General features: G+C 43.6%; 1 protein-coding gene across 3 annotated transcripts in view; it reads right to left on the bottom strand.

The window, feature by feature from the left end:
• usp54b (ubiquitin specific peptidase 54b) overlaps positions 1-19,297 on the bottom strand; it is a 62,981-nt gene that overhangs the window by 8,290 nt on the left and 35,394 nt on the right. For all 3 annotated transcript variants that reach the window (XR_009665914.1, XM_061028011.1, XM_061028012.1), the window contains 10 exons: positions 18,204-18,286; positions 16,133-16,238; positions 11,942-12,088; positions 7,952-8,101; positions 7,098-7,296; positions 6,688-6,870; positions 6,102-6,321; positions 4,901-5,290; positions 4,493-4,620; positions 4,231-4,389 (listed from right to left, as the gene is read on the bottom strand). Coding sequence is in view for 2 of the 3 variants with exons in the window: in XM_061028011.1 (XP_060883994.1) it covers positions 4,231-4,389; positions 4,493-4,620; positions 4,901-5,290; positions 6,102-6,321; positions 6,688-6,870; positions 7,098-7,296; positions 7,952-8,101; positions 11,942-12,088; positions 16,133-16,238; positions 18,204-18,286 (1,765 nt within the window). In the remaining variant the exon portion in view is untranslated. The remainder of the gene's footprint in view (positions 1-4,230; positions 4,390-4,492; positions 4,621-4,900; positions 5,291-6,101; positions 6,322-6,687; positions 6,871-7,097; positions 7,297-7,951; positions 8,102-11,941; positions 12,089-16,132; positions 16,239-18,203; positions 18,287-19,297) is intronic.

Here is a 19,297-nt window from a genome sequence, read left to right as displayed (position 1 = left end):
AGAGCTTAAAATTCAGTTGTTTGCGCTGCTAAGTACGAGCTACATTAGCCTCAAATAAAGCTTTTTAGAAACGGTCACATTCAGATTCTGGTTAGATTCTAGATGAATTAAGTGACTACTTTTTTTTTTCCTTCCAAAATACAACCAAGATATAATTCCAAACCACTTGCTAGAGCGATTTGCACCTTCCTAGCTAGGCTACATGTAGCTAGCTTAAGCTAACCGTTTTCTGTGACACAAAGCTGACTATCATTAATTTATCTTAAAAACTAGATTATTTATCTAAAAAATTAAATTACACATATAGTAACGTATGGATAACAACCTAATTTCATAAGTGATAAAATGAACCTTTACTTATTTAAGTACCTTCAGGTGTTTACTTGGTCTGACATGACCAGTAGCTTAATGCTAGCTAGCTAACAAAAACGTTAACACTCATTCTGCTTCTTTGTGTTAAATCATATTGAGGCTTTATCATTAGAAGAAAAAAGTGGATATTTTATAGTATGAAAAATAATCCAACATCGAGCATCTCCTCCCATTTCGCAAAGTTCTACTGTTAATGCATCAATATGTGAATTTGTACTGTTGTTAGTTAATCCAAAAATCGAGATTAGAAAGGTGAATAGCAAAGTTGAGGCTACGTTCATCAAGCCAAAGACACCAGACAGGGAAAAAAGACAAAATGTTTTTTTCTCCAGACAGTTCTATGTGCCCGGCTTTGTGAACGCGTTTTAAATGATGTTAGTTTGTTATAGAAATATGAAAAAGAGGACAACAAAAGAGCAGCCATCCCCCATCTTGGCTGGAGTTTACACATTTCTGATTGATGGAGACAGAATAGAAGAAGACTGATGGCAGCTCTGTTGTTGTTGTTGTTGGCTGTAACGTCCTCTAAAACACTGAGGCAGATTGTTCGAGTCCGCCTGAAACCATCGATACGGACGTGGGAAACCAAATTCTGTTACGTAACCGCACTGATAGTGAGGCCATCTGTTCGTTTGCAAGTCGTCCTTTCACTTCATCAAGGTTGAGTGTACTCTCTCAGGGTTGGGTGTGTGTGTTTGTGTGTGTGTGTGTCAGGTACATGAGGCTAAACACACTGAAGCTGACACAGTAGGAAAGACAGGACACAACATTATAATCCCTGATACAGATTTAGTTAGTGCTGAGCTCGGGGGGAAAAAGCAGCACACCTGCAGTTCATACATGGATCTTTTTCACACACATACAAATATACACATACACACAAATTTTTTCGAAAATAGTAACACACGCACACGCACACACACACACACACACACACACACACACACAGATTTGTGGATTCATGGATAAAATATGCATAAAAGAAACAGGCATAAAGAAAAACTATCAGGCCAAATGTCTAATCTGTCGGAGTCTAAAGTCAAGGCTCTTATCATTCTAGTCACGCAACAAATCTGCAAAGTGCAAGTCGGGATACAAGTTTTTTAGGGTCTATCATTAAAATGACGCAGCATGTGATAACTTTTCTTTTAAGCAGAGTAATCCTGTAAGTTGCGTGGTTAAGAGCTCAACGCACGTGTGATTAAACATAACATGTTATGGGTTTTCTACTTTAATTTTCAGGAATTGAATATTTAATAGTAAACCTCACAGCTATTCTTCCCATGTTAAGTCTCAAGCAGCGGAGATTCAAGAGTCTGTTGAGGCCCTAGGCAAACATTGATTTGTGGCCCTTCCAACCAATATTATATCTACCAGTGTCCCGATGCTCTTCCTCTTTCTTTTTCCCTCCCAAACATAATTCCTCTTCATTTTCCTTCAGTGACGAACTTTGGTTCTCACAGGAATATTGCAGGCAGTGAGTGCTGTCGGATGGGGCCCCATTAGGGAGGTTTCCTACTGTCATTGCGAAATTTGCTAATTTTGAGCTATTGCTGCAGTTTTAGGTTTGTCAGCCTTTCGGGGGCCCCTTACTGGCCTGGGGGCCCCAAGCAGTTGCCTGCCTTGCCTGTTGACAAGCAGCGCCTCTGGCCTCAAGTAACGGCAATTTTGCACAGTAATTCTAACTGCTGATGAAGTTTTGCAAACACACTTGCATCAACTATGCTAACATGCTGAAGTTTATCAGGTATGTTCAGCCTCTTTGTTTAGCTTTGTAAGCATCGTCTGAAATCAGGTGATCACCAAAGTCTGAGGGATACATCCTCTTTGAACCATAGAGGTCGTAATTATTAAAACAGAAAAACTATATAAGAGGTTATTTAGCAGATTAACACAGGTTTTAGTCATTTTGAATAAAGAGATGAACTCATCGTACCTTCACCAGCTCTACTGAGAGCATCAGTTTCTTCTACAAAAGTTTATTGTTCATTCAGCCCATTTTATTTAAGACTTTAACAAAATGTATGGACCACCAGGGTGACATTGGTACTGAAGGAGCCACACAGTCACAGGTGTGAGATAACACTTCAGACCTGACTGGAGAAACAAAAATGCAAAGAATGCAAAGACTGAGATATAAACATAGACTGTAGGTCCATGGTAAGGTTGTCAACATTTTCAATTCTTCGATACGTTTGGATACCAAGCGTTTCAAAATTGATATCGAAAAGTAACAAAGCTTTAAAAGCTTTAAAATAATTTCCTGTGGCAGTGGTTACAAGCACACAAAATAACTACGTAGAAATAGTCGATCCTGTCGCTGATGGTCTTGTTTACTTTTGTAGGTCATAACCAGGCATCAGTTTTCATTTCAGTCTGTTTCATAACCAGCTAAAACTCCTCACCGGGGCTTTAAAGAAAATCACTGTTACAGTTACATCAGTGTTTTAGACTTTGACAGGGATTGTGAGTTCTTCACCCAGAGTTAATTTCCCACTCAGTGCTGGTCAGTGAATGTCCCACCAGAGTAAAGACGTTGGTAAAGAAACTAACCTGCAGGGGATTCTCTTTCTGCTTTGTTCAAACTGACAAACAGAGACACACTCACTCCCATGGATGACGCACACACACACACACACACAAATACGCCATGAGTTATAGTAACACACTCTGAACTAACAGACACTTTTTAAAAAGACAGAGGGAGACAGATGGAGAGACAAACTAACAGATGGGAATGAGGACAAAGAGGAGGTCAGACAGAACCACCGACATACAAGTCACTGCTGAGCTAGACAACAGGTGCTAATGTGACCTTAAAGCTGCACCAAGCAAGATTTTAACATTAAAATACACCTCATCAGCCTGGAGAGGGAATGACGCACAGCATTAAAACTATGGCGGCTTACAAGGACAAACTTTCTACGCATACATTTACGTCTGGAGAAAGGGAGCTGCAGCTTCAGGAACAATGACGATTCAAAAACACGTACAAAATTAAGAGGAAAAAAATCCAAACAAACGCAACAGGAAACGCTTAAAAATAACTGACGTCTTCAGGCCTCTAGGGGGAGCTCTAAAGAGAACAGTTTGGGGTATTTCAACCGAAAGAGAAAAATAAGACAAGTGTGAGATGGAAGAGAAATTTTGTAAATTGTTACTAAAAAAATGTGGGGGATCCTTTAAAATATTGTAACATAGAAAATGACTTCCATAGAGCTCCCCCTAGTGGTCTCCAGAACCCATCATGTTTCCCCCTGATGTTGGTTGTTTTATGCTGCATTAGTTTAAATTTAGAAATGTTGGATATGATTTTTTTAAATAGCTTGGTTTCTATATTAGCATAATGCTATCTGTTGTTATCAGTTTGTCCTTCATTTACAACAGCCCTCCATGTTTTCTGTTAGCATGTTTGGATTTGTAAGCCGAAGTCTAAAAGCATCCTCACCTACTTCAGTGAAAACATTTTTTTAAAAAATCCCTTCTTTGACTCTTTTTGGGGTGATATTTTAGATTCGTGCAGCTTTTAATATCCTCGTTGTTTGACCTTCTTCTTCACTCAGAACAATACGTCCTCACTTAGTGGTTGTGATAAGTATCTAAGCTGATCTATCTGTTAGTTTTGGGCATTTCCCAAAGGAATAAAAACTCTATTCTCTTCAGTATTCTGGAAGAATAGAACGATATCTAAGAGAGGAATGTCAAAATGCATCACAGGTTTTCTGCAAGTTGTGTGAACTGACTTCCTTGATTCGCATTAAAACCTCCCACACTATCATCTACCATACTCTTCTTCTTCTTTCCCTCCCACCTGTCTCTATCGCTCTCTATCTCTTCTCATCCCTCCTCCCTCCTTACCCTGGTGTTGGAGCTGGTCCAGGTCCATGTATTTGCTGGGTTTGGGGTTAAATCCCATGGCTGCTTCCCGCTCCGCCTCCTTCCGCTTCTGCTGCTCCTGCTGACGAGCTCTCCTCGCCACCTCCTCCTGCAGCTCGTCCAGCTCGCTCCGCCCTGAGCCTGAACGCACAAACGCACAAAGGAGGGGGAAACAAAATCATTAAGTAAATCGAAAAAAAGTGAATTACGGTGAATGCATTTAAATACAGACGCGAATGCACACCTGAGTTAGTGCCGCCAACCCAGCTCGGGGAGGGCAGCTCCTGCAGGATGGCGCTGCTGCTCTTTGATTTGGGAACCGAACGCCACGAAGGTCCTGACATCAGCACCCGTTTCTGTTGCCCCACCTCCCTGAATGGAGAAAGAAAAAGTGAAGAGAGCAAGAAAAGAGACAAAAAGAGAAGAAGAGTTAAGAGTGCATGCGTCCCCAGACAAATATATCCATTGATTGATTTGTTGGGACGACTATTGTTGGACAATTTGTTGTTGTTAATGTCACATTCCAATTTGAGGCTGTTAAAGTTAAATTGAACGGAAAATCAAGAGTGACAGAGAAAGTCAGAGGGGGAAACAGAATGAACGACAGAGGCAGAAGGGAAGAGACAGTAATTGTTATGTGTGAGTCTCCTACCTGTCAGGGCTGCTGCTGTTCCTCTCGCTGCTCTCGTAGCCACTCTCCATCCTCTGAATCAGACGCGGCTGGTGCTCCACCCCTCGCAGAGGTGGAGGGGCAGGGGGACCCATTGTCCGCCCGCTGCCAAGAGACCTGGGCTGCCCGACCAGCCCAAACCCCGCCTCCAACTCCCCAGTCCCCCTCCCGCCTGCCTCTTGTAACCCAGGCTGTGTGGGTGCAGGAGCGGGTCCTGCTGGTGGAAGAGAGTCCTGGGGCTCGGGAGGGAGAGAGGGACCCGGCAGGGTGCTGTAGCCCAGAGAGGAGCCTCTCGGTCGGGTGAAGATGCTGTCGATGTTCAGGGCCTCTCTTCTGGGCCTCCAGGTGGGCCTGTAGCGGCCTCCAGAAGAACTACAGAGGAAGAGAGCAGGAGGTTTTTCATCTCTATGAAAGATCTTCCAAAAATAAAGTAGAATAATTCATTTCAGAATTATGCTGAAGCAGTAAAAATAACTGACCTACAAAATGACTTAAATACAGTTCAGTCAAGCCTCACACACAGACATTGTAACCATTTATTGCACGGAAAATTTGCATTTTAGATTCAAAATCTGGAATAAGAATACAGTCTGACACAGCTTTTATAACGTTTTGTGAATAAAACCACATATTGGAGGACATTTTAACATACATATTTAAAATCTTTCTGATAAAAATTCACTGTAGAGATGAAGGCAGCTGTTAAAGCAGGCAGGCAGGCAGTCCAGCAGCTGCTACTGCAGTACTTAAAAGCAGAAAGATTCTGGTGGGAGTCACGATTTATTGAGCTGCATGTGGCTTAAGTGACTACCAAAGGACCACCCGGATCTCCACACAGCTCTCTCTATCAGTTATAGATGGTCTTTTTTCAGTTTACATATCGTAATATGACAAACTGAGTCATGTAGGAATACCAGTAAGTTCACTCAGGTTCTAAAATTTGAGGTACTTCTTCTTGACTTCACTATATGGACCGTATGATGATGCTGCTTAAGATCTCATGTAAGATGGAAATACTAACCTTCTTAATCCACTGATTTCACTATTATTTTATGTTTCTTTTTTTTACTCTTTAAGCACTTTGGTTAACTTCAGTTGTTTCGAATGTGCCATATTAAAAAAGTTAATTTGACTTAACATCTGAGGGAGACATTTTCAGGACTTCATATCCATGGCACAGTACCTGGACTTGCTCTCACTGCTGGTGCTCTCATCCTCCCAGTGGGGCCCTCCTGCTCCTCCCTCGCAGCCCCCCACCCCTGACGACGAGGAGGAGGACAGAGGCCGAGAGGAGGAGGAGGAGGACGTGAGCGGCCGGCGGGACGAGAGGAGGAAGACGGCCGTCTCCTTGTACTCCGGCAGGGGAGGAGAGGGAGGACGGGGAGGACCCTCCACCGCTGACTCTGTGTGTGTGTGTGTGTGTGGGAGAAGAGGGAAAGTAAATCCAATAGTTTTCTTTTCTTGTTTATCCCACTGGGAGCAATTATCCCAGCAGCAGTGCCTGTAAACTTAAGAGTAACCAGTAAGGGGGGCGAAAAAGCCTGAAGAGTCTGCAGTGATAAAACACAGGGAGAGAGGTCTCACTTTCTTTGGTCTGAAATTTAAAAAAAACTGATCTTTGCTCTTTTGGTATTTGTCCCTAACAAGCACCACAGTTTAGCACATCCTCTTTCTTTCTTACAACAGCTACTTGTGTGTTTGCAGCTGTTAGGAGCTGCCGTGATTTTTGACTGAAGAGTAGAAAACTTCAGGCTGGAAAGCAGTCTTACCTCCGGCGTCGGCACTGTGCGGCGGGGTGCCGGTGTCGTAGTTACAGACAACAGTGGTCTGCGATTCGCTGGAGAGGTGGCTGCCCGTGGACTGGTGGAGGGGTCTGCTGCGGGAGGCTCTGTGACTGGAGCTGTCTGTTGAAGAGTCGGTACGAGTATCACTGGATATGGATGGCTCCCGACCTGAGAGAGAACACGAGGAAAAAAGGGAGATGACCTTTCAGTTAATCCTGCGTCTCCATATGTTTGCAGCAGAGCAAGTTCTCAGCAGTACACAAAGCTAGGAGCTGGATTATGGGGCTGAAGGTCAGAGCTTTGAAGCTGTAACCTGACATGCATCCCCCCCCCCCAACCCCCACGGTGATAAACACAGAGTATTGTGATCTGATGTTTTGTCGTCTCTGCTGTACCGGAGTCCTCGCTGTCGTAGCCGGCTTTGCTGCTGCTGCTGCAGTGCTGGAGCTCCAGCTGCGGGTTGGAGCTGCTACAGGGGTTGGGGCTCTCCTGCAGTATCACCGGCGTCCCACGGGGGTCAGCATAGAGCAGCAGCAGGGGCTGATAGTGGCCTTTGATACAGCGGGATACCACGTCCTTCCACTTTGGGCCGATCTGGAGGTGCAGCAGGGCGACAACACACACATATAAAGACACACATTAACATACATATTATCCCATAAACACACACAGACACACACACAAAGGGTATGGTAAATTCATTCTTTTTTGAGAAATAACATTACTCATGAGGCATCAAAAGTAGAAGGTCAAACATGCATTGTGCAGCTGTGTGTCCTTATTGATGTAGCGTCACTCTTTATCATTAGCTGTGTAATCTAATTAGCTGACAGAAGTGTCAAGGGCATGCACATCCACCTGATCTCACATTTTTGACTCAGCAAACCTGACCAGCTTCCATCGATTCAGCCGCCACAATATTCACGTCCGTTTCCAGCCGTATGGGACATAACTCACGCTCAAATCACAAGGTATCACATCACAAGACGAGTGTCATCTGCGCCAGAATGTACTTAAAAGGCAAACACCTTATCAGTCAAAAAAACGCCCCTGCTTCAAAGAACTGACCATGCAGCACTCAAACTAACACACAGCTTAGTACTAGTCGTTGCTGCTCTCATCGGCTCAGCTGGAGATGCAGCAGATACCGTACATCAATCCCCCCCCCCCCCCCACCCCCACCCCTCCCCTCCTCCTTCTCCTGCCCCGTCCTGCAGCATGCAGCCTCCAACTGCAAACTGTGTCTCACCTCTTTGACGTGGGCGTCGTCGAAGTACATCCACTTGCGTATCTTGGTCTGGAAGAAGAAGGTGGAGTAGTGCTTGCCGTAGTAGCACACCATGCCCACCAAGTAGAGCTCCGCCTGGCGAGCCCTCTCCTCTGTCACACGGTAGAACAACTACAGAGAGAGAGAGAGAGAGAGAGAGAGAGAGAGAGAGAGAGAGAGAGGGGACAGAGGGAGGGGGAGTAGACAGGGAGGGAGGGAGGGAGGGAGGGAAGAGAATAAGAGGTGTGCATTAAGAGGAGGGATAGAGATAGAGGAGTTACCGAGACTACAAGCACATTTTTGCTCACCTAGTGTATATGCTGTATTCAGTCATCCTTTACATGCATTCTCATCTTCTCATTATTGCTGCACATCTGCAGCAGGGTGCCACAAATGTGCTGCACACTATCATGCAGAAGTGATGCACTGATCTCACAGTCAGGTCTCAGCACTAGGATGTTTGTTTAAGAGAGTAACTTTCCATGTAGTCATATGTTGTTGTGTTTTCTAACATTGTGCGCGATCAATCAAGTGTTACTAAACGATTAAACTCAGTCACTCTGGTGGGGCGCAAATGGCCTAGCAGATAGGTGGCACCCTGTATGTATGGAGGCTATAGTCCGACATGTGGCTCCTTTCCCGCATGTCATTCCCCACACTCCGTCCCCTGGCCCCTACTCTATCCACTGTCCTGTCAAATAAAGACAAAAAACCCATAAATGAGTCTTTATAAAACACTCTCACTCTTGCTAGTCATCAACTGAATTACTACTCTCTTATTAATGAATACCCACAATGTCGATTGAATGTTGTGTCTAAGCTGTAATGCAAGCGACCGCCACTAGATGGGGCTGTAGCTCTTCCTGCTCTACTGCCTGGATGTAAACCAGCACAGTGGACGGATCGCATCAGGTAGGCGCAGAGCAGGTAAACTGGCATAGAACCGCTTGATCGGAGCGACATTAAGGATGTTAACCCGAGAAGGACAGGAGCTTGTAGTTTTAGTTCTGCTAACGTTAGCAACAGTCAGAAAACCAGCAGCATTGCTTAGCTGCAGGGTAATGAATGTTGCACGTACCCAACTTTTCACAGGTATTTAAAATAGTCGTGATTTTGTTCTTTAACGATGTGATGCACCGTTTCTAAGAGCAATTAAATACACAATATGGTTTTGACAAGTCTCAATTTAAATATCTTTACAATGGACAGGAACATTAGTGGCTAGGAACATCCTTAATGTCTTCACATCGTTCCTGCTGCTACATACAGTATGTTTAATACAGTAGAAAATATAAATAACCCATTCAATTACTTTCATTAGAATAATCTTTCAATATAAGCCAATTTCTCAATCTGTTCTGTGTCAGAAAATAGCCAAACATCAGATTCCACCGGCTAATTTTGCGTTCATTTTCCTTCTTTTGTATGACCAACAACCCAAAATTTAGAAATATTCCATATTCCAATGTCAACAAAAGATAAACAGCAAATCCTCATATTCAAGAAATAAGAACCAGCAAGTGTTTTTCACATTTCTGCCTGATAAACAGCTTGCAATGAAGATGAATCAAAACTGTTATCTCGTCTTTGCAACAGACTAATTGTCCCAACTCTGAAACGTCCTAATCGGAGGCGGAGGGAGAACTTAAAAAAAAAGAGTCACATGGAAGCAGAAAGGAGGGAGAGAACAGATGCAGAAGACGGACAAAGAGAGAAAGTGAAGGCAGCAGTAGAGGAGGAGGAGGGGGGGGGGATACAGGAGGCAGATGGATTCATTTTTTTCTGATCTGAACAGCTAAACAAAAAGCAGAAAATGTGATAAATTATGCCTCCGATTCCGATCTCACCACCAGCTTCATCTGGCAGCGACGGAGGGATGAGAATGAGAGCGACAGCAGCGGGCGGAGACAGCAGATAGAAGGAAGAACTCAACTCGCTATTACACACACTCAAATTCACTGATCCATAATTCATAGATATCACTTCAGAATGCGGCTGGAGATGTTACAGTAGCATTAAAATGCATCAACATTACTCAGTCATGACACAGAGCATCAGGGGCCAAACACATGTGTGTGTGTGTGAGTGTGTGTGTGTGTGTGCGTGTGTGTGAGGTGAAAAGCTCGAGCACAAGGCAGAGGAATCCTGAGCTTTGTTTGAGAGCAATGACAATCGGGTGAATGATTTGACGTGTTCTAACTTCGTTTTTTTACGAACGCTGCAACGGGATTGGTCGAGTTTATTGGGCAGTGCACTGCAGCATGCACATACATATAATCTGCACATGTTCATTTATACGTATGTGTCCTTGACTGTGCCTCTCAGTGTTTGTTTAAACATGCCTCCAGGTATTTTCGCTGCTCAATGTGATGTCAAGTGTTTTGTTTTCGTTAGCTAGTTAATCAGAATTGGAATCGTCTGAACAAAAACGACCCACCATATAAGTTTGTCTGACTTGTTGTTTCACGCTTTAACGCCTTTAACTACTACTATATAGTAAGGGGCAACCTCTAGTGGCCGCAGTTATAATAATCGCTAGCAGAGGAGGAAGTCAAGTGACAGAATGAAAAGATTTAAATGACGAGACAGTCTGGGGAGGCGGTGTGAAACCCAACGTCAAGTTAACTCCATTTAGGTTCTGCAAAACCATCTCGTAAGCCCCTTACACACATGCAGTGCACTCCTGAACATTTCCTGACATTGTCTAGTCGGGCCACCATGCCTGAACACAAACAGCTAAATATTTTCACCACATTAATTCAGACTTTTTCTCAACAGCGTCCTTAAAAACGCTTTAAGTTCTTCAAATGTACAATTGTTGAAGTTCTTGAAATGTGTTGCTTGTAAAAAGTGTTTGATGGAGCCAGTCTGCACAGTACATGCAGTCAGACAGACAGACACCACCTCAGCCTCATTCTCAGCCAGGAAACACCCTGACATGTTTACATTTACACATGTGTAGCATTGAGAACATGTTACCTGACATAAGAAGGGGCATTAAGAGCTACATCTTAACTTCCAGGTTCTGCTTCAGAATAAAAGAAAACCTCTTTCAAAACAATAACAGTGCATCACTTTTACATTCTGGTCAGTGTTGTAGTTCTTTCCTGCACTCACAAAATAATTGTTTAACTTTGATTCAGAATATGCATCACTGCTGAACGAGAGACTGGAGTCATTTACCAAACAAGTTGACTAAAGTCGGACCCGAATGTGACGTCATAACTTCTTTAATAACTACCTCACAGCCTTAACACGCTCTGACAAAATGATTGCACTTCGGAGTATTTCCTGAAAAGCTCCAACATCACAAGCTGGCGTCTTTAAAAATGTACGAGCACAATTTTAATATTTTAATCTGGACCAAAGTGGTGGATCACATGACTTGAAAAATTAAGAGAGGTTTAGAATCTGTGTGAGTGTGTGTGTGTTTTTTTTTTTTTTTTTTCCCCCTGGTTTACTGTAACTGTTATCTCTTTAAAAAAGCATCGACTCGCTGCCTCGGGCTCGTGAATCTATTGTTTCTGTTAACAGATGTTCGTCTCACTGTTACACATTGTCTAAGGGGCAGGGGCGAAAAATAGAAAGGGCACCAGCTGCATGCAGCGGGGCAGCAGCAATCCCAACGTTTTCTAGTATGTAGGGCGGCCTGTGAGGCACCGTATCAAGTTTTCTACATTGCAAGAGCTCCCTGGAGGGGAATTTATCCTGTTTATGTATCAGAGGGCTATCATAGAGGGTACTATTGCAGCTTTTTTTTTTCTTCTAAATTGGAGACATTTGGGGCCCCCCTGAGTCCACTAGTGTCTGGTAAATGGTTACGCACGGAGCAAAACGCTCTTTCAACAAACAAATGTACATATTTTGCGTCTCTTTTTGGGGGGGGAACACGCCTGGCTGCTTGCATAGGCACGCATGACGCACGTCAATGTGTGAAAACCAGCGTGTTATTTGTTTGTGCGATCCCCTTACGTCGCCCAGACGCAGGCAGGTCCCGAGGCTGTGTATGACGTCCTCCGCCAGGTCCGAGTGGTCTGAATCCCACACCAGCCCGATGGAAACGATCTCCGGTGAGTTCATGAGCACCCGGCGGATACGCAGCACCTCCCCACAGTTACTCTGAGAGGGAGAGAGAGAGAGAGAGAGAGAGAGAGAGAGAGAGAGAGGAGGTGAGAAATTAAGGAAGGAGAATGTGTGATCAAACAGGTTCATTCATCCTGTTTTATGAGGCTGTGTGACAGCGGTGCTCGACGCTAAAAATCAACCATTTATTTGTCAGTGATGAACACACACACACACACACACACACACACACACACACACACACACACACGCCTGTATGCAGATACACACTCAGATAAAGTGGGAAGTGAGAGGCAGAGATTAAAGGCGGGAGGAAAGAGATGATGAAAGGACTTTAAGAGAGAACGAGAGAGGAAGGAGCAGTGTGCCGAGCTGTATTTGTCCCTCGGGCCTTCTGTCGAGTTCAGAACCGTGTGTTCTGAGTCCTTCCTTTGAGTCATGACCCACCACAGAGCTTCAGCGCAACACACACACACACGCACTCTCGCAGAGAGCGCACACACGAGCATGCACGCAGTGTTGGCAGAGCCGGGCCTCAGAAACAGCCTGAGAACACCCCGGCAACGAGACGCTTTGCCAAACACTCGCAAACACACATATGCACAACAAAAAAAAAAAAAACACACACACAGAACTCTCCCTTTGTGGGCGGTGGGACGCCTCGAGCTGGCACCAAAAGGACGAAAAGGAAGGTTTTTCTGCCAGCTGACTGCTTCTCAATTCTCAAAGAAAGACACAAACATGAGCCAAACAGCAGCGACACTCTCAGGCTATCTGTTAGCTCAGGACACATGCGCAGGACCTCAGTCGGCCCCTCCGTGCTGTCTCACTGCTGGTGACAGCATCATCCGTCACATGATGGCTCAAACAGAGCCGCTCCGCTTCACGACACACAACACTGATCGCTGCACACTCGTCTCTGGATTTTGATACGCAAAGATTTTCTCTCAGTGCACCCGTGGCTCTGCAGACCCCTTAAAACAGGCAGGAGAGTTATGTAACAGTGCTGCCGGTCAAAGGATACTGTAGGTTTGCAGAGTGCTGATCGTTGCATTCTTCAGGGCAAAAAAAAATGAAACAACTTTCGGGAAATCTTTGTGCTTCTGCTTCCTCGGGAACTCGTAAGAATCCAAAAAAAAAAAAAAAAAGACAATCCCACTTTGTGAGTTTTAAAGCTGAGGTGGCAAACTGCTCACGTGGTCAACAGTAGAACACCTGTCACGAGGTAACAGAGTTCATACCATAGAGCGTATATGAGTCTATGGTTCATACTTAAAGGATCTTTCTGGTTTGTTAGAACTCCGGTGTTAATGCGTCGTCTGAGCCTTTGTTTGTCATTACTGAACACACACACAAAAAGTTATTACGCTGTTATTTTAAAAGTTTAAATTATGATATTTTGGGGCGCTGGTGGGGCAGTGGTTAGAGCGTGCGCCCCATGTATGGAGGCTGTAGTCCTCCAAAGCGGGGCGGCCCAGGTTTGAGTCCGGCCTGTGGCTCCTTTCCCGCATGTCATTCCCCGCTCTCTCTCTCTCTCCTTGATTTCTGACTCTATCCACTGTCCTGTCTCTCCAATGAAGGCAGAAAATGCCCAAAAACAAATCTTAAAAAAAACCCAATTATGATATTTTGCACCAGTGATTTGATGACGACAAGTCAGGACGCACTATATCACTGTATGCATATTTTGTCCCACCTGATATCAAAAGTGTGTTTTGTTTTTTTCAATTGTTTGTCATTTTTGCAACAAATTAAAATAAATGAAATGATTTTTCCTACAATACGAAATTCTGTTTCAAGTTGACTGAACACAGGCAAGCCTTTGAAGTTGTACTTCTACTTGTATTAAATACTTCTCTATATCCAAAAATAAATGATCCTCCACCTAACCCCTCTACACGTCACCTGAAACCAAATCTAACATGAAGATCAAAATAACAAACTGTCAGTTTATCAAATAAGATGCACTGTTGCAGATGAAACCTCGGAGCAGCATGTGACGGAGTTTAAATCAGCTCCTCTTCAAACACTCACGACATCAGAAGACTTCTTTCACGTTGATACTTCGCTCTTATTCTTAGAGGACCTACTTAAGAGGCAATCCCTGCTCTTATCAGTTTGTGACTCTAATCCTCTTTGTTAAAGTCTGATAAGTACACGGATATGTATGATATCACGTCTCCGACAAAGCCCTGCACATTTCAAACCAGCAAAGAACATAAAGAGGAAGACAAAGATACAGAGATCTCACATGTAGAATTAAAATCAGGGCTGGGTTGATATGTAAATATTCTCAACTATTAGAGCTGGGATATTGTTTCTAATGACAGAGTGAATATCTGATGAACTATTTTGTGGTTATTTATTGAATATTTGGAACTGAAATCAAAGCATCGCTTGAAATGAAAACGACACATTTTAGTTTTGAGGTAGAAATGAACTTTTCTAAAACAGTAGAAAATAAATAACTTGCATTTCTTGCAAACTGTTTTTCTGCAGTGTTTACATTTGACTTCTTTCTTGTTCGGCGTCGTCTTCCCTAAAGACAAAATGTGTCCAAACGACCGACTTTGCTTCCATGTCGCGGATTGGACGTGTCGTCACATGACTCCGCCGTGAAAATAATCAAAATAATCGACATGGGGCAGATTACGTCGGTAAGAGTTTTTCGATTAATTTCCCAGCCCTAATTAAAACTGATCAAATTTCTGCAGAAAAATCACAAGTTGGTGTATGATCTGACTTTGAAATCAAATATTTTATTGCCTCAACCTCAACTCTGTGTCTTTACATTGAGATGATGTTATTTTGAAAAAGTAAAAGCTGTGAAAACCTCTTTTTTCTTTTCTATAGATTCAATAAATTGGATTATTTTTAGCTTATAACTGACAAAAAAACAAAACAAATAAACATATCCACCACTTCACAGTTTCCTCTTTGGCACCCTATATTCAGTCTGGCACCTACAGTATCTCCCAGCAGCCTCTCTGCCATCCAAATAGCATCACTTTGTTTGAGCCGAGCCCAGTGTGGTATTAACAAAAGATCAGCGCTGCCAGTGATGGAAGATAAACAGAGGCAGGTTGCTCAACTCCCGCAGGACTGCGCACACACAACGTGAGCGTTGGGCCGGTGAATACGCTCGCGGTGTGTGTTAACGCTTGTGTCGGTGCTGCTGTGCGGAGGAGACGGGGGCCGCTGAGCGGGCTCTTTTGTGCCGATACTTTGGCAGAGAGGAGCGGGCCGAGCGCGGGGGGGGGGGGGGGGGGGGCCGGATCTATTCAGCAGCAGAACTTTCCCATGAGGCAACACAACACGCAGAGAGCTACAGAACCAATGCATCTTCATGCACGTTCCTCCCTCCACCTCGCTCACCACCTTTACATTCTCTCTCTCTCTCTCTCTCTCTCTCTTACAGCCTTTTCTCTCTCTGAATGTGACTTTTCCTCCATGCAGCACTTTCTTTACTTGAGGCTTGTTGCTTTTATCGAAGTTTTTACCATTAAATATAAACATTTTTAAGTGTGACACTATTTTTTGGGGGTTTTTAAATGTCACGGCACAACCGACTGTTCTTTGTCTCCTGCTGCAAGAAGATGATGAACATTTTGTTTAACTGTAAAAGAAGGCTGATGACGACGAGTCAGAAAATGTTTCCGGTAATAGAAAGTGAAGAGAAAAAAACGAGAGAGGGGGAAAATGCAAATGAGCTGCTGGTTATGTAACGCAAGACGCACCAAGAAAAGAAAAGGAAAGAGGGGGGGGGGGGGAACAAAGTAAGACATGATGAAACTAGCAAAGTGGTTACGCTGCAAATGATATTCTCAAAATGATTCTACAATTTTTTTGTTTCTTTTATCTCTCCGTTTGTTGATATTTCAAATTAAATTTAGAAGATTTCTCTTCCTTTTGTCAAACACAAAACTGAACTCGTAGCAGATTAACTAAAAAGAAAAAGAAAGAGAATATAAAAGGGGACAAAAAGTATGAGTTCTGCTACGGTCATGTGTCTTCTGAATGTGTGTAATGTGTGTGTGTGTGTGTGTGTGTGTGTGTGTGTGTGTGTGTGTGTTCTCTCACAGGACAGTTGCGCAGGTCTCCCATGTTGCTGGCATTGCGGAGCAGCTCTCCAAACATGTCCGGTGTGGGTTTCTCTCTGCACTCCAGCATCCTCACCGCCTGGTTACTGCAGCATCCAAACACACACACACACACACACACACACACACACACACACACACACACACACACACACACACACACACACAAGCATTAAACAACAACAACAATATAACACACTCCTTCCATGTGTATGGAAGCAGATCGCTTATAAATAGAAGAAAACATCTATTGTTTGGCCTGATTGTGACTTGTTGCCACCAGAATCATTGTCTCCATTCTTCAAACTTGTTATGTTTTTTTGTTTTGTTTTTCTGTTCCGCGGCGCTGTGCGGTAATCTGCAGACAATTGTTTCATTTTCGCTCGTATTTCTGGCTGAAAATCAGTTCAGACGCTTTGAATTCTGCAGCGTTTGGTCCGCTCGCTTTGCATATTGCTTAGGCAACCGTTCACTGCACAGACTGAGTCAGTCCCTCAGGCTTTTCCTCATCTGCTTTAATTAAGAAAATAAAACAAAGGGGATAGAAGACGGAAAAAAAAAAAAAGGGAAAAAGTAAGAACAAGTCTAGATTATACAGTCGTTAAAGGCTGTAAAAAGATTCCCTCTGAGCACGTTTTTAAATCCTGTCGAGCAAGATTATGATCTCTGACCTTCCTAAAGTGGTTAAGCTAAAAGACAATGTTCCTATAGGGAGCTCGAGCAGCGAAAGGAACATTATTATTGTTGCGATTATTAAAGGAACAGTTCGTCTTATAGTAAGTAGAACTTGAAGAAAAACTGAGACAATCTCCTTCAGCAAACTTTGGAGCGGTGACACTGAGCTGTATTCATCAGTTTGAGGTAGAATCGTCCTCTGAAGGACGAACTCAAACATGTTATTATGATCTGTGAATACTAGATGAGCTTGTGCACGCTCCATGCCGTGTACGGGATTATGTGGGCAATGAATCAGCACTGTTTTGTTTTTCTGGATGTAAGTATTCCTTTAAGAATAACGATTTTCAAAATAAGTCAACATTCCTCCTCCCCCTCCCTCTCTTCTCCTCTCCTCCTCTCACCCCTTCCATTAGCCTGAAATGAACTCAACCTCTTCCCTCTGCTCTCTCTCTCTCTCTCTCTCCTGATTTTATCCCCTCGCTTGACCATGAAAGCAGAAAAAACAACACTTGCTCCTTTGTTTACTTTCCTCTGAATCGTGCCTGAACCAGACGTTTGTTTTGTCTTTTTGTTGCCCTCTGATTATCTTACTCATGTTGACTTTTGCATATTTGGCTATCTCGTCTGCAAACAACAGGCTCCACTAAGGGTAAAAATAGCTTGGCAGCACTAACAGGCACAAACAGAGAGCGGTGGCACCGCTGTGCCCCAAAAACTACCTCCACACAGCACTGTTTGTTTGTACTTTTGCCCCCACATTTATCCCTCGATTTCCTCTGCCATGTTCCATTTCTAAAAGGGATACGGAGTGATATACCCTCTTATTTCCCTCTTGTTAAGACTCTTTCCGACCCACTGTTCCACTTATAGATTTATGTCGCCCCCTGGGTCCTCTGAATCAAACAGCTGATTGATTACTTCCCCTGTTCCTTATTTCATTGACTCAGAGTGTGTGTGTTTTATGTAACAGCTCTGAGGATGCACACATGCCCGGTCCATCCTGCGTGCTAAAGCCACTGTCTACCTGAATATTGTCGAGAAATTATGCACGAGCTCACCTGCTCTTCCATATGCATGAACATAAATGTGTGCGTGTGTGTGTGTGTGTGTGTGCATAATGTGTTTGTGCATGTGTGTGTGCATGTGTGTGCATGTGTGTGCATGTGTGTGTGCATGTGTGTGCTCGGTGTTCAGCGGGGACCCGTGCAGGGAAGAAGAAGAGAACACGCTGTACCTTCCTTTACTGCCACACAGCCTCAGCTTGCTGCCAGATTTACTGCAGTGTGTGTGTGTAGGTGTGTGTAGGACTGTGTAGGTGTGTGTGTGTGTGTTTGTGTGTGTGTGTGTGTGTGTGTGTGTGTGTCTGGTCTTACCAGAGGGATGTAGTGGAGATGTAATGAACCATCTGAATGAAGGGCAAGGGGTCTGAAGTGGCTCCACAGCTGGTACACACACACTGCAAACACAAACACATCTTCAGAGAAGTCACAGGGCGTCAAACTGTTCATGTGTACGAGTTGTTTTTTTAAACTAAAGCCCGAAAAACTGTTATGTAACAGCTCTTTAAAAGTCCCAGGGAATTTAGCTTGAAATAGCACAAAATACATACATGATCTCAAACTAGTGTTTCTCTTCTACAATCTAAGAGGAATGAGTCCTTCAAAACTCCCAGAAAAGAAGAACAGATCATGTATCTGCTGAGAGTATTTCTCAGGACTGTGTGGGCGGGGCCAAGCTGATTTTGATTGACAGCTGCCTGGCTCATCTGCACAGCAATGAAGCTTGTGAAGAGTGCAGACTTGAACATTATGTTGGAGTCACAATCAGACTTCTTCTGCCAAATTAAAAAAAAAAAAAAACCTCTCCTCTGAATCAGCAGTTAGGTGTCTTGACAGCATTAAACGGATGTGACACCATAGATACACATTGGCTACTGACATCGTGGCATCCCACTTTATTTGATGATGGGACGATGACAAATAAAAAAGATTTCATCTAAACCCTGAATCAAGGACACAAAAGCATACAAGCAAAACATAGAAAATGAAAAGAAAACTGTCCATATGAAGACACAAACGCTGTCAAGAAGAGTCCAAATGTTGCATTTATGTTTACATTTTGAATTTTTAGTTCGCACTTTCTCCATGTTGAAAACCGAAACCAAGTTCATGCAAGCAGTTTCGTAAGCACGGTGGAGTGTGTGTCTTCAAGTCTTTGAGAATCAGTTTTTTTTTTTTCTAACACCATGCCCATCAACAGAGCTGTTTGAATGTGTGAAGGGACCATAGAGGAGTCCTCTGAGACTCCAAAAGGAGCCAAGTCTCTGTCAGGAGAGAGAGTCCTCTGGTTAACCCCAGAGAACTGATGAATTAACGGACAATCCCAAAAATAAATGCAGCAAAGTGGCTTCTTATCTACTTTGTTTTATTCGCCAAATTAGATTGTTACCAGCATTTGGTGAGGGCTC

This window comes from Labrus mixtus, chromosome 21, assembly GCF_963584025.1.
Source record: "Labrus mixtus chromosome 21, fLabMix1.1, whole genome shotgun sequence".
Lineage (NCBI taxonomy): Eukaryota > Metazoa > Chordata > Actinopteri > Labriformes > Labridae > Labrus > Labrus mixtus.
The sequence above is the reverse complement of the archived record's forward strand: the minus strand, read 5'-3'. Positions and strand labels throughout refer to the sequence as shown.